Source organism: Mobula birostris, chromosome 1 (genome assembly GCF_030028105.1).
Source record: "Mobula birostris isolate sMobBir1 chromosome 1, sMobBir1.hap1, whole genome shotgun sequence".
Taxonomy (NCBI): Eukaryota; Metazoa; Chordata; class Chondrichthyes; order Myliobatiformes; family Myliobatidae; genus Mobula; species Mobula birostris.
Genome location: NC_092370.1, coordinates 19202237 through 19218823, shown reverse-complemented (window position 1 = coordinate 19218823; position 16587 = coordinate 19202237). Strand labels below are relative to the sequence as shown.

At 40.5% G+C, this 16587-nt stretch overlaps 1 protein-coding gene across 1 annotated transcript in view; it reads right to left on the bottom strand.

The window, feature by feature from the left end:
* csmd3b (CUB and Sushi multiple domains 3b) overlaps positions 1-16587 on the bottom strand; it is a 2134893-nt gene that overhangs the window by 423910 nt on the left and 1694396 nt on the right. Inside the window, exon 24 of the mRNA XM_072277417.1 lies at positions 3023-3214. Coding sequence (XP_072133518.1) covers positions 3023-3214 — 192 coding nt within the window. The remainder of the gene's footprint in view (positions 1-3022; positions 3215-16587) is intronic.

Below are 16587 nucleotides of genomic sequence, written 5' to 3'. Positions count from 1 at the left end.
GCCTAATGCCGCAAAAACTGACAACACTCAATTAATAACCAACTGGAAAAAGCAGAATATTATCAATTGTTTACAAGGCACACAAACAACCATTCCACACTTTGCCTCCAACTTTCACCCTGGTCCATTTCCGACACCTCCCTCCCCTTTCTAGATCTTTCTGTCTCTATCTCTGGAGACAGCTTATCTACTGATGTCAACTATAAGCCTACTGACTCTCACAGCTATCTGGACTATTCCTCCTCTCACCCTGTCTCCTGTAAAAATACCATCCCCTTCTCGCAATTCCTCCGTCTCCCCCGCATCTACTCTCAGGATGAGGCTTTTCATTCCAGGACGAAGGAGATGTCCTCCTTTTTCAAAGAAAAGGGCTTCCCTTCCTCCACCATCAACTCTGCTCTCAAACGCATCTTTCCCATTTTACGTACATCTGCTCTCACTCCATCCTCCCGTCACCCCACTAGGAATAGGGCTCCCCTTGTCCTCACCTACCACCCCACCAGCCTCCGGGTCCAACATATTATTCTCTGTAACTTCTGTCACCTCCAATGGGGTCCCACCACTAAGCACATTTTTCCCTCCCCCCCTCTGCTTTCCGCAGGGATCGCTCCCTACGCGACTCCCTTGTCCATTCATCCACCCCATCCCTCCCCACCGATCTCCCTCCTGGCATTTATCCTTGTAAGCAGAACAAGTGCTACACATGCCCTTACACTTCCTCCCTTACCACCATTCAGGGCCCCAGACAGTCCTTCCAGGTAAGGCGACACTTCACCTGTGAGTCGGCTGGGGTGATATACTGTGTCCAGTGTTCCCGATGTGGCCTTCTATATATTGATGAGACCCGACGCAGACTGGGAGATCGTTTTGCTGAACACCTACGCTCTGTCCACCAGAGAAAGCAGGATCTCCCAGTGGCCACACATTTTAATTCCACATCCCATTCCCATTCTGACATGTCTGTCCACGGCCTCCTCTACTGTGAAGATGAAGCCACACTCAGGTTGGAGGAACAACACCTTATATTCCGTCTGGGTAGCCTCCAACCTGATGGCATGAACATTGACTTCTCAAACTTCCACTAATGCCCCACCTCCCCCTTGTACCCCATCCGTTATATATATATATATATATATACACACACACATTCTTTTTCTCCCTCTGTCCCTCTCACAATACCCCTTGCACATCCTCTGGGTTTTTCACCCTCTCCCCCTTTTCTTTCTCCCTAGGCCTCCTGTCCCATGATCCTCTCATATCCCTTTTGCCAATCACCTGTCCAGCTCTTGGCTCCATCCCTCCCCCTCCTGTCTTCTCCTATCATTTTGGATCTCCCCCTCCCCCTCCCACTTTCAAATCTCTTACTATCTCTTCCTTCAGTTAGTCCTGACGAAGGGTCTTGGCCCGAAACATCGACTGTACCTCTTCCTAGAGATGCTGCCTGGCCTGCTGCGTTCACCAGCAACTTTTATGTGTGTTGCTTGAAATTCCAGCATCTGCAGACTTCCTCGTGTTTGCGTTTTTAATTCCACACCATATACCCCTTGCCAAAAGCCACAAGCCTCATTTCAATGCTGCATCCACTTAAATAGATACAAGAGTCCCTAAATGGCTACAATTAATACTAATTGATACAAATCACATTGATACAATCAACGCTTAGTTCAAAATGACTGTCATTTTTATATCAAATAAATTGTTGATAATAACTGCTGTTGACAGACTGTTAACTTCTGTGCAAAATTTAGCCCATCATTATGCGACTGATAACTTTTAACATAAATTATATTTTCTGTGTGAAGACTACTTTGGCATTCCTATGTATATATGAGTTTATTTATTTATAGATTTAGTCATACAATGTGAAACAAGTCCTTCCAGCCCAACCAGCAAACCACCTATTTAACACGAGCCTAATCACAGGACAACTTACAATCACAAACAAGAGAAAATCTGCAGATGCTGGAAATCCCAGCAACAGCCACAAAATGCTGGAGGATCTCAGCAGGCCAGGCAGCATCTATGGAAAAGAGTACCAATTAGGGTTCCCGAACTTCTTTATGCCATGGACCAATACCATTAAGCAAGAGGTCTAGGAACACCTGTAGCAGTACATCTCCAGACTGTGGGAAGAAAGTGCAACACCTGAAAGAAACCCAAGCACACACACGGAAAGGATGCAAACTTCTTACAGCTGGCACCGGAATTGGACTCTGAATTCTGGAATATCCGCTGTTAATAGCAGCATGTTAACCACTGCGCTACCTATGCCTCCATGGTACATGGTAAACTTTGGAAATGGCTGTTATCAAGACTAAAGAGATTAAAGATTCGCTGCATTTGTCACATGTACATCGAAACATACCGTGATATGCATCATTTTTGCATCAATGACCAACATATTGCAAGGATTGTGCAGGAGCTGGCCACAAGTGTTGCCGCGCTTCTGGCACCAACATAGCATGACCACAACTCACTTTCCCTAACTGCATATCTTGCTATATATTTAATATTTCAATAATATTTGAGTAATCTTATATATAACTAGCTTTGATTAAGCATTCTTGTTCATTTAAATAATTCATTACGGGCTTTAGGTAAAAATGCATTAACTACCACATGATACACTTGCACCTCGTTTAAGGTAAAGATGAAGTTAGACTGGCAACCTCGCACTCTCTTGTCTTCCTTTGAATGAATTTAATGTTTTGAGGTTACAAAATATATCACATATTTTTAGAATGTTGGAAAAAAAACCAAGTCACCTGTAGCAAAACCAGATCATCCTGGGGAGAACATACTGGTACAAACTCTTACAGACAGCGGTGGGTATCGAACCCCAACCAATGATTGCAGCTGCTGTGAGGTAATTACACTAACCACTGCATTACCTTGTCGTCCTGTGAATGCTGAGACTATATTTTGCAGAAATATTTTATGCTTCATTTTTCTTCTATATTATATCACAAAACTTTCTATCTTCAGTGGATATTTGCTCAGTATGACAAAGTATGTTTCTTACCAATACACGATGGAAGTGGGTAATCCCAGGCTCTTCGCTCTCCAGTCATACATTTCAGGATACTGCTTCCATGCAGAGTGTAACCTGGGTTACAACCGTAGGAAATAGTGCTTCCAGCAAAGTGGCCCTGGTCGCTAATTTTGTATCCAAACTGAGGCACACCGGGTTCTTCACAGTGCGAGAGCTCGAACCCTGCAATGGGCCACACAATAAACTGAAATTATTGAACCAAGCAGATCTAACCTTGTGAGAAAAATGGAAATGTCACAGCATATCGCATCAAAGTTTAGAGATGAACTACTGAGGAATGAAAGAGATTTATCCACTTGACCCATAAAAGTTAAATAAGTACGAATGTTCACTTAGAAAAATTGAACTTCTTAAATACAACAGAACTGAATTATTTATGAAGACAAGTTCTTCTTTAATATAAAATAGCTTATGACATTAAAGTCTGATGACATTGTTTTATCTTTTAATTCAGTCACATATACCTTATTACTTATTCAGCTTTTTGTGTACACCATTTTAAGTTCAAACTTATATTTACGGCATATAAATATAATACTTATAGAGTCATAGAGACTCAATACAGAAGTAGGCCCTTCAGTCCATCTAGTTTGTACCAAACCACTTAAACAGCCTTGTCCCATCGACATGCACAGGGATTATGGCCCTTCATACACCTGCCATCCATGTACCTATCCAATCTCCTCTTAAATGTTGAAATCAAGCTCGTATACATCACTTGTGCTGGTGCAATTACAATGATTATAACTATTATTCTAATAATAAGCTTTAAGAGCATATTTCAGCCCAGCTTTTTTGACTATCATTCGTGTCTCCAGGCATTTCTGAAGATAAATGTTCATAACTTCTGATCTCTTTGAGGCCATTAGTTTGGATCCTTATCCTGCCATCAGCTCATACTTCGTCACTAAGTTAGTTACAGAAGTCAGGGAAAAGCAATCTGTAGAGTAAATCCTGGAATTTTTTTTATTATTTTAATTGCACATTCACAAGTTTTATTTTCAAAGTTTAAGGTTCAAAGTAAATTTATCATTACGGTACGTAAGTATGTGTCACCATATATTATGTTGAGATTTGTTTTGAAGATTCAAAATTGTTTAATGTAATTTCCAGTACACAAATGTGAAGGAGAACAATGCAATTGTTACTCCAGACCTGATGTAGCACAATGAGATAAAAAAAACACGATAGCTATAAATACATAAGATAGCTTATATATATTGATTGATGTCCAGAAAGTGACACGAGGCACAGGACTGTCTGTGCATAATTTGACTCTGAGAGGAAATGATAAATTAGTGCTGGTGGGGTGGTGTGGAGGGTGGGTTTGTGGGTGGTGGTGTTGATCAGCCTTATTGCTTGGATAAAGTAACTGTTTTTGGTCCTGGTGTGAAGGCTATATAGCCTTGTCAATGATGGGAGTGGGACAAACAGTCCATGAGCAGGGTGGGTGGGATCCTTTATGATAGTACTGGCCATCCTCTGACACCCTTTTTGTATAGGTGTCCTTGGTGGTGCCAAAGATGCATTGGGCAGTTTTGTCTAGCTGTTCTGGAGCCTTTCTGTTGATTGCAGTGCAGTTTCTGTACCATGCAGCAATGCACCTGTAGTGTCGTAAGTGCGAATTACATAGTCGAGCTGTCTCCAATCTCCTCAGAAAGTAGAGGCGTCGGTGAGCTTTCGTGATTGTGTAGGATGTGCTCCAGGACCATGACAGCGCTGCACTCCCAGGAGTTTGAAACTGCTCACAACGATTGTGTAGGATGTGCCCTGGGACCACGAGAGACGGGCACTCCCAGGAGTTTGAAACTGCTCATTGTGTAGGATGTGCCCCGGGACCACGAGAGACGGGCACTGCCAGGAGTTTGAAACTGCTCATTGTGTAGGATGTGCCCCGGGACCACGAGAGACGGGCACTGCCAGGAGTTTGAAACTGCTCATTGTGTAGGATGTGCCCCGGGACCACGAGAGACGGGCACTGCCAGGAGTTTGAAACTGCTCACACTGGTTGTGTAGGATGTGCCCCGGGACCACGAGAGATGAAAATTCCCAGGAGTTTGAAACTACTCACGCTGCTGTATCACCAATGTAAAGAGGGACGAGAGTGGTGTGAGTTCTTGCAGGCATTTATAGGAAAATACAATAACAATTGTGAAAAACAATAAATAACAAAGCAACACGCATACAGTATTTTGTGTGTGCTGCTTTGGATTTCCAGCATCTGCAGGATTTCTTGCGTTAATAAATAACAAAGATAGACAAACAACCAAAGTGCAAAAGAAGACAAATGTACAAATAATAAAAAATGTAAATAAATAATACTGAGATGTATAGTCCCTGCAAGTAAGCTTATAGATTGTGGAGTCAGTTAAGTGTTGAGGTGGATGAAGTTATCCACACTGTTTCATGAGCCTGATAGGGTTCTGAAGGTACTAAGTGTTCGGTAACAACAGTTAATTGCAGATTAATAACTGTTCCTGAACTTGCTGTCACGGACACTAATGCTCCTGCACCACAATGCCAGTAACTAGAAGAGAGGATGGCCTGTATGATTTTATTTGTGAGTCTGCAATAGTCAAAGTCAAAAATATGAGCTGAAATCTTTCTTTTTTAGAGATATAATTCCCTAATTTATCAAATGTGTGAGACTTTCATTAAGAGAATCATCTTATAGATAGATTGGACATGGAGAGGACGCTTCCAAGAATGGGAGAGCCTAAGACCTGAGGGTACAGTCTCAGAATGGAAGGAAATCCCTTTAGAACAGAAATGAGGAGGAAGTTCTTTCGTCAAAGAGTGGTGAATCTGTGGAATTCATCGCCACAGATTGCTATGAAGCCCGAGCCATGGGGTATATTTAAAGTGGAGATTGATAGGTTCATGATTATTAAGGCTGTCAAAGGTAGTGAGGAGAAGTCAGGAGAAGGGGATTGAGAGGGAAAATAAATCGGCCACGATGGGATGACAGAGCAGACTTGATGGGCTGAATGGCCTTTTGGCCGAAAGAGAAGGTTGAAAACCAAGGACTGTGAGTTTCTGAGAAATGACCTGAGAAGGTGATAAACTCTGATGTAAATTCAAATTACTTTGTTATAATTCTCTGATCTTGTTTAAATGTCTTTAAATAGTGGTGTGCTCAAGAGCAATTTATGCAAGTTGATTTGACGTGCACCGATGACATGGTGGAATTTTGGAAACACCTGAATGCCTTCTGCTTTAGTTAATGTAGCAATATGCTGCACTTTTTATAATGATGCCAAGAAATTCTCATTATCAACCTTTCTCGTGACTCAACCTCGGAGTGCATTTTGTGCTGTACTTCAATTACGATAAGACTTTCAGATTTTTAATGGACAATATATAAAAAGACTAATTCCACTACTCTTCCTGTATGCTCTTTGAGGCTGAACCATCAGCAGATTTTCCATTTGATTTGCTCATTAGATTGCTTTCAGACCATGCACCACTAACACTACCCACCCCCACCTTTTAACATCCGAGAGTCCGAGGTCAAGTACTAAAGGCCTGGAGGCCACCTGTCAAGGAGTTGGAAACCTGTCTACCTGTGTGGGTGGATAGATGATGTTGTGATAGCCAGTAGTGTTATTCTTATGACACTCAGTTAGCCACATGGGAGGAGTTCACATACTCTTCAAACAGATCAATGAAGTTCAGTTGTATATCCTGCATGCTGGCACCTTGGTGTGCTCTGCACTCTCCCTCAAAATTGAACACAACGGATGGGAGGGGGGCAAGGGGTTTGATTTGCTCTTCTTGCTTGCTTTTTATCTGTATTGTTGTTGTTATTGTTGCTTGTGTTATTCTGCTTAACATAGTGGGAATGCTGTCTAGGCATTGGAAAGCGTGGCAACAGTTGCAGGTTGCCTCCAGAACATCCATGGATATGTTGGCTGTTGATGCAAATGAACGTTTCACTGTATGTTTCGGTGTATATGTGATAAATAAATTTGACTCTGAATTTGGACATTACCATTCATTGTAAATACCAAAGTCAAGGTCCAAAGTCCAGGTAAATTTAATATCAAGGTACGTATATGTCACCATATGCTTCCTTGAGATTCTTTTTCTTACAGGCATTCACAGTAGAAAAAAGAAATACTACATACAAGAAAAGACTGACAAACAACCAATGTGCAAAAGAAGACAACTGTACAACTACATAATAAATAAATGAACAAACAAATAAACAAATAATTAAATAAATAATATTGAGAATGTGAGTTGTAGAGTCCTTGAAAGTAGGTCCATACAACATTGAAATTCTTTTTCTTTCAGGCATTTACAAGAAAATAAAGAAATCCAATAAGACTTATGAAAAACTACACATAAATAAATTCTGACAAGCAACAAATGTGCAAAGAAGACAAATTACGCAAGGAAAAATATATATAAATAAATAATACTGAGAACATGAGTTATAGAGTTCTTGGTAAGTGAGTCCATAGGTTGTGGAGTCGAGGAGAATGAAGTTATCGACGTTCATTTTGGAGCCTGAAGGTTGTAGTTTAATAACTATTCCTGAACTCCACAGATACTACTGAAACACTCTTCCACACACTTGTAAATACTCTCTTTTATTATTCCAAAGCATTCCTGGGAATCCCCCATCCTTTCTTTTCCACTTCCGATCATTTTTATCATCCATATCTCTTTGATGTAAACCTGTGCTGCCTGCTAGGGCTGCCAGTAGAGTTTTAAAATTCTCTTTGCGTCTGCAGTCTACTCAAGTCCTTTAAATGCCCAGTTGTCCTGACCTCCATTACAGCCTCAATTTCATTGCTCCACCATTGGCAGCTGTGCTTCTGACCTGACAGCATCCTCACATCAGCCATTATTCCTCGACTCAGTGTGGCATCCTCTCATAATATAAGAAAACTACAGCATCACTATATCAGGTCAGCATCACTGCAGGACTTGTATGAGTCCAAGACAAAGAAATGGGCAGGAAAAGTCAATCTGGACACACCCACCCTGCAGATAGCACAAGAAGACCATTAAAACAAAATCCTCACACACAATCTTAAAATCCAGGAGGTTAATCTAATCAACTTTTCCAGTTAGCCCCCACTTCTTTCTATGTATTACCTCCATCTCTACACTTTAAACTACTTTTTATAATGCTGTTTTCTTTGTAAAGATATGCTAATATTTATTTATGTAAATTTTATTTCATATCCATTTTTTAACCTCTAACTTCAGCTACTTTTTCATACTTTATAAATATTATATTTATATGCTATTCTTCACTTTTATTTAATACTTATCATGCTTTACTCTTTACAACTGTTGAATGTTGTTGTTTTTTGTTGCATGTTGTGTCCTGGTCAACACACCTCAATGAATTCCAAATTCATACATATGCCCAATAAAATTGATCCTTGATTCTTTCACCATAAGGCCAAAGATTCAGAGATACTTTTACTCAACCTCATCACTTCTTTATTTCCTTTTCCTTCTTTAAAATACCCTTTAAAACTTAATTGACTGTTCCAAAATCTCCTGAGATAGCATAATCAAATTATGCTTCCTCACATGCCTGAGAATCAATAGAAATACTTTAATAAATTAAAACCTCCAGAAACTTCAAGTTTTGATTTTACTCCAGCTGAACTCTGCATACAGAATTCAAATTTGTATAAATATTAATTACTTAGTAAGGACTAGTCATTTCATAACTCAGCAATGAATCTGATTGCATTTTAATCATTTATTATCTGAAGCTGAATCGGAAGAAATTCTTTGGAAGTCCAATCGCTGTTTCTGACCTGCTGCCAGAACATCCATAAAAGTGATAAGTTACAGCGTTAGAGGATACCACAACCCATACAAATTGTCAATTCATCAGAGCGACAACCAAGTTCATCCCAAGTACCGTAAGTACTACAAGTAAATCGGTGGTGCATTCGATTGCAGCGGCTTCTATGGGGTTAGTACTGTGTTTTGCACTTTGACCCTGCAGTAAAGTTGTTTAGTTTGGCTGTATTCATGGGTATTCATGTATGGTTGAATGATAATTAAACTTGAACTATGAACTGTGGGTAATTCAATTAGTTTAATGATTAGATGAGACAAGGTGTGTTCATGGGGCCCTCCACAGCCTTGGGGAATCAGAACAGGATAAATTACACACACTTGTCTTGCAACCACAGCTTTTGATCACTTGCCCCGCCATCTCTTTGAGTGGTTTGATGTCAATGTTCATTACATAACATGAGTGGAAGGTGCTTTGGATAGTTTGCAATTTATCTGGTGCATTAAATTAATAAATAGAACTGTTTCATAAGAGGGGCTTGAAACCACCAGCCTAAGAAAAAGTGAAGGGGTTCTGAATTTAACTGCTTGGGTGAAGAACAGTGAGATTTTAAGTACTTAAACCAAGAATTCTCCTTGAGTAATATCAACAAAAAAAAAACAAAAACTAACTATTTATCAGATATTGTTTACGTTACCTCATAAAGCAAGATGTTGTGTTGGTCCAAATTGCAAAACCTGTTGGCTACGCCAGGCTTTCAAAGTCAAAATAAATTTATTATGTAAGTACATACAGTATATGTCACCACAGACTGCCTTGAGATTCATTTACAGGAAAAAAAGAAATACAATAGAATTCAATAAACAAAGACTGACAAAAATAACACACACTCAGTATCCACTTTATTAAATACACTTGCACACCTATTTATAATGCAACTATCTAATCAGACAATCGTAGGGCAGCAACTCAAAGCATAAAAGCATGCAGACATGGTCAAGAAATTCAGTTGTTGTTCAGACCAAACATCAGAATGGAGAAGAAATGTGATTGAAGTGAACTTGACTAAGGAATAATTGTTAGTGCTAGACTGGGTGGTTTGAGTATCTCAGAAACTGCTGATCTGGGATTTTCATGCACAACAGTCTCTCGAGTTTATAGAGAACAGTGCAAAAAACAAGAAACATCCAGTGAGTGGAAGTTCTGTGGATGAAGATGCCTTGTTTATGAGCAAGGTCGGAGGACAATGGCCAAAATGGTTCAGGCTGACAGGAAAGCGGCAGAACTCAAATAAACCACATGATACAACAATGGTGTGTTGAAGAGCATTTCTAAATGCACAACATGTTTAACCTTGAAGTGGTTGGACTACAACAGCAGAAGACCATGAACATACACTCACTGGCCACTTTATTAGGTACAGGAGGTGCCTAACAAAGCAGGCAACTGAGTGCATGTTGCATCTTATAACTGATGACACCATAAGTTGTACTAACTACAAACATCAGCAGAAGATGTTTTGCTTTGACAAAGCTATGTTTTTGTTGAAAATCTTCCAAGATAATTAAAATTCAGTCTAAGACTGCAGCTGGGAATTGCTTGTTTAAAACGTCATATTTACCAACTGTTCTGAACAAATAACAACCCCAACTTAATTTTTGGGGCCATACAACAAGCTGAAAACAGACAAGTACTTACAACATTAAATAAACCAACTTTTATCAAATTTAATCATCAGGTAGTATTAGAATTGGTATTGGTTTATTATTGTCACCTGTACCAAGAAACAATGAAAAGCTTGTCTTGCATACTGTTATAACCATATAACAATTACAGCACGGAAGCAGGCTATCTCAGCCCTTCTAGTCCATGCAGAACTCTTACCCTCACCTAGTCCCACCGACCTGAAGTTGGCCCATAACTCTCTATTCCTTTCCTGTCCATATATCCATCCAATTTAACTTTAAATGACAACATCGAACCTGCCTTAACCACTTCTGCTGGAAGCTCATTCCACACAGCTACCACTCTCTGAGTAAAGAAGTTCCCCCTCATGTTACCCCTAAACTTTTGCCCTTTAACTCTCAACTCATGTCCTCTTGTTTGAATCTCCCCCATTCTCAATGGAAAAAGCCTATCCACGTCAACTTTATCAATCTCTCTCATAACTTTAAACACCTCTATCAAGTCCCCCCTCAACCTTCTACACTTCAAAGAATAAAGACCTAACTTGTTCAACCTTCCTCTGTAACTTAGGTGATGAAACCCAGGCAACATTTTAATAATTCTCCGCTGTACTCTCTCAATTTTATTGACATCTTTCCTATAATTCTGTGACCAGAACCGTACACAATACTCCAAGTTTGGCCTTACCAATTCCTTATACAATTTCAACATTACGTCCCAACTCTTACACTCAATGCTCTGATTAATAAAGACCAGCATACCGAAAGCTTTCTTCACCACCCTATCCACATGAGATTCCACATTCAGGGAACTATGCACCATTATTCCTAGATCCCTCTGTTCTACAGCATTCTTCAATGCCCTATTCTTCAATGTTCTTGCAGATCAAATCATTACTCAGTGTATTGAGGTAGAACCAGGTAAAACAATAGCAATGCAGAATAAAGTATGAAAACTACAGAGAAAGCACAGCTCAGGTAAACAACAAGTTTCAAGATCATAATGCGGTAGATTATGAGGTCAAAAGTTTATTTTATCGTACTTGGGAACAATTTAATAGTCTTATTACAACAGAGTAGAAGACAAATTTGAACCAGGTGTAACCTACTTTCAGGCTTTTGTATCTTCTGCCCAATGGAAGAGGGGAGAAGAGATAATGTCTGGGGTGTGGGAGGGTATTTGATTATGGAATAGACTATTTAAATTTTAACTTATTAGGGGGTTAATTTAATGTCTCCGTCTTTATGTCACTTGGGATTTCTCTTAACTTTCTCCATTTATTTCAGCATTAAAGGTGCAATTCACTGTGAAATTGCTACTTGGACGAAAGATTTTATCTACACTAATTTTACACAAGGTCAGGTAACATTTAAGGGATGTTCAACTCCTTAAATAATATTTAGAAAACATTTCTTTATTTTTAATGGTTTTGCAGAGAGCGCCATTAGCTGTAGATTGTATTGATCACATTGTGAGATGCTCCCATAGAGTGTGAAATTATCTTGAATTTATAATAGGGCACTTGAGTAATTAAAAAAAGTGAAATTAATTGCATTTTTACTGGAACACCAGCATTTTTAAGATTTCAAAGAAAAAAATACCGTTTCTAAATTGAATGAACAAATTGAAAATAGAGATAGAAAGAGGGAACAAGAGAAAATCTGCCGGTGCTGGAAATCTACGCAACACACACAAAATGCTGGAGAAACTCAGCAGGTCAGGCAGCATTTACAGAAAAGAATATCGTTAACGTTTTGGGCCGTAAAAATAAACTGAGGAGTAGATGTAAAAGGAAGGGAGAGGGAAGAGAGAGACACAAGATGATAGGTGAAAACTGAAGGGGGAGGGATGAAGTAAAGAGTTTGAGAGTTAAGGCCATGGAAGAAAGAAAAGGTGGGGGGAGCACCAAAAGAAGGTGACGGGTGGGCAAGGAGATAAGGTGAGAGAGGGAAAAGGGAATAGGAAATGATGAAGGAGAGGGGGTTTGGCGGGCATTACCGAAAGTTCGAGAAATCGATGTTCTTGCCATCAGGCTGGAGGTTAACCAAACGGAATATGAGCTACTGTACCTCCAACCTAAGTGTGCTCTTATCACGACAGTGGGGGAGGCCATGGATAGACATATCAGGATGAAAGATAGAAACATAGAAAACATACAGCACAATACAGGCCCTTCGGCCCACAAAGTTGTGCCGAACATGTCCCTATCTTAGAACTACCTAGGCTTTACCCATAACCCTCTATTTTAGCCATCCAGGAGTCTCTTAAAAGACCCTATCGTTTTCGCCTCCACCACCACAGCCGGCAGCCCATTACACGCACTCACCACTCTCTGTGTAAAAAAACTTATCCCTGACATCTCTTCTGTACCTACTTCCAAGCACGTTAAAAATACGCCCTCACGTGCTAGCCAATTGAGCCCTGCGGAAAAGCCTCTGACTATCCACGTGATCAATGCCTCTCGTTATCTTGTACACCTCTATCAGGTCACCTCTCATCCTCCGTCACTCCAAGGAGAAAAGGCCGAGTTTACTCAACCTATTCGCATAAGGCATGCTCCCCAATCCAGGCAACATCCTTGTAAATCTGCTCTGCACCCTTTCTATGATTTCTACATCCTTCCTATAGTGAGACGACTAGAATTGAGCACAGTACTCCAAATGGGGTCTGACCAGGGTCCTATATAGCTGCAACATTACCTCTCAGCTCTTAAACTCAATCCCACAATTGATGAAGGCCAATGCACCGTATGCCTTCTTAACCACAGAGTCAACCTGCGTAGCAGCTTTGAGTGTGCTATGGACTCGGACCCCAAGATCCCTCTGATCCTCCACACTGCTAAGAGTCTTACCATTAATACTATATTCTTCCATCATATTTGACCTACCAAAATGAACCACCTCACACTTATCTGGGTTGAACTCCATCTGCCACTTCTCAGCCCAGTTTTGCATCCTATCAATGTCCCGTTGTAACCTCTGACAGCCCTCCACACTATCCAGAACAAACCCAACCTTTGTGTCATCAGCAAATTTACTAACCCATCCCTCCACTTCCTCATCCAGGTCATTTATAAAAATCACAAAGAGATGTGGTCCCAGAACAGATCCCTGAGGCACACTACTGGTCACCAACCTCCATGCAGAATATGACCCATCTACAGCCACTCTTTGCCTCCTGTGGGCAAGCCAGTTCTGGATCCACAAAGCAATGTCCCCTTCGATCACATACTTTCTCAATAAGCCTTGCATGGGGTACCTTATCAAAGGCCTTACTAAAATCCATATACACTACAGCTCTAACTTCATTAATATACTTAGTCACATCCTCAAAAAATTCAATTGGGCTGGTAAGGCACGACCTGCCTTTGACAAAACCATGCTGACTACTCCTAATCATATTATGCCTCTCCAAATGTTCATAAATCCTGCTTCTCAAGATCTTCTCCATCAACTTATCAACCACTGAAGTAAGATTCACTGGCCTATAATTGCTTGGGATACCTCTACTCCCTTTCTTGAATAAGGAAACTACATCTGCAACACTCCAGTCCCCCGGAACCTCTCCCATCCTCATTGATGAGGCAAAGATCATTGCCAGAGGCTCAGCAATCTCCTCCCTCACTTCCCACAATAGCCTGGGGTACATCCCGTCCGGTCCCGGTGACTTATCCAAATTGATGCTTTCCAAAATCTCCAGCGCATCCTCTTTCTTAATATCCACATTCTCAAGGTTTTCAGTCCACTACAAGTCATCCCTCCAATTGCCAAGATCCTTTCCCGTAGTGAATACTGTATCAAAATACTCATTAAGTACCTCTGCTATTTCCTCTGGTTCCGTACATACTTTTCCATTGTCACACTTGATTGGTCCTATTCTCTCACATCTTATCTTCTTACTCTTCACATACTCATAGAATGCCTAGAATTTCCTTAATCCTATCTGCCAAGGCCTTCTCATGGCCCCTTCTGGCTCTCCTAATTTCATTCTTAAGCTCCTTCCTGCAAGCCTTATAATCTTCTAGATCTCTATCATTACCTAGTTTTTTGAACCTTTTGTAAGCTCTTCTTTTCTTCTTGACTAGATTTACAACAGCCTTTGTGCACCATGGATCTTGTACCATACTATCCTTTCCATGTCTCATTGGAACATACCTACTCAGAACCCCACGGAAATATCCCCTGAACATTTGCCACATTTCTTCGGTACGTTTCCGTGAGAACATCTGGGAATGGGAAGTGGAATTAAAATGGATGGGATTGGAATATCCCACTTTTTCTGGTGGATGGAGCATAGGTTCTAGGCAATGAAGTCTCCCAATCTCTCCTTCTCTCTCTCAGTCTTAATCTCCCCTCTTTCTTACAATAGTTATTCTCTCTTCCTCTCTCCCTCCCTATTTACCTATCTATCTATCTATCTATCTTTCTCTGCTCCTATCAACTCCCTGCCTTTAACAATGCAGAGCAGATAGACAGAGTTAGAACATAGAGCAGTACAGGACAGATATAGGTCTTTAGTCCCATCATGTTGTGTTGAACTAATTAAGCAAATCACACCAATTGACCTAATCCCTTCTGACTGCTCCTTTCCCAACACCTATCCATTAAGGCCCATACATTTTTTTTCTCTTTTATTGTTCTCTTTTTTTTTGTCTGTAGCAATGAGAAAAGGATATATCCTGGGTGATCGGGATTCTTAATGATGTCTGCCTTCTTTTTGAGACATCGCATTTTTTGTTCCGAGGAGAGAACATCACCAATAGTTTGTTCTGGTCCAATCATGAAAGCTCACTAATGTCTGTACTTCCTCAGGAAGCTAAAGAAACCTGGCATGTCCCCGTCGACCCTTACCAATTTTCTTTGATGTGCCACAGAAAGCATTCTGTCTGGATGCATGACTGCGACTGCTCTGCAAATGACTGAAAGAAATTGCAGAGAACTATGGATATAGCTCAGTCCCTCGCAGAAACCGATCTCCCTCTATGGACTCTGTCAATCCTTCTCGCTGCCTTTGAAGAGCAAAAGTTCCCACTGGCCCTGGATGTTCTCTCATGCCTCCTCTCTCATCAGGCAGCAAATACCAGATCCAGCAAGCACTTGCCTTCAGGCTCAAGAACAGCTTCTATCCCACTGTTATCAGACTCTTGAATGGACCTTTCGTATGATAAGATGGACTCTTGATCTCACAATCTACTTTGTTATAATCTTGTACTGTATTGTTTATTTGCACTGCACTTTCTCAGTAGCTTTTACATTTCATTTGACATTATTATTGTTTTACCTTGTTCTAGCTCAGTGCACCGCACAATGATTTGAACAGAATACAAGATAAACTTTCCACTCACGAGAAAAAGTCTGCAGATGCTGGAAATCCAAGCAATACACACAAAATGCTGGAGGAAACCAGCAGACTAGGCAGCATCTACGGAAAAGAGTAAACAGTTGGCGCTTCAGGCCGAAATCCGTCATCAGGACAGTCAGATGCTGGGCCTGGCCTGCTGAGTTCCTCCAGCATTCTCTGTGTGTAGCTTTTCACTGTATATTGGTATATGTGACAGTAATAAACCAATACCAATACCAAAGTCTGTTCCTCAAGTTGTTTTAAAACAGTAAAATTTGTTTATCTTCTTTTACTTGGTTTGATTTTGAGGAGGTCATTAATAATTTATTTCAGCAGCAGCTAAAGAGACCTCTGAGATGAAACCATGTTACCAGCTTGAGCCAGGGCCCTATCTACTGTTAAGTTTCCCTATCAGTCCACTCTCAGTAGCTAACTGCCACTCCCATCCAAAAACCAAACTCTTTTTTTCTCCAAAGATCTTTTTGGAATTTTTTTTATTTTTAAGTTGCCCCTGTGGACTAAATTGATAAAGTTGTCAGCTTTTGATGACAGATAAACAAATGCGACATTACCATTCATTTCGATAGGACTAGAATATAAAAACAAGGAATAAAAACAAGGAATTAATGTTGAGGCTTTAAAGTCACCGGTGAGGCCTCACTTGGAGGATTGTGAGCAGTTTTGGGCCCTTTATCTGATAAAGAATATGCTGTCATTGGAAAGGGTTCAAAGGAGA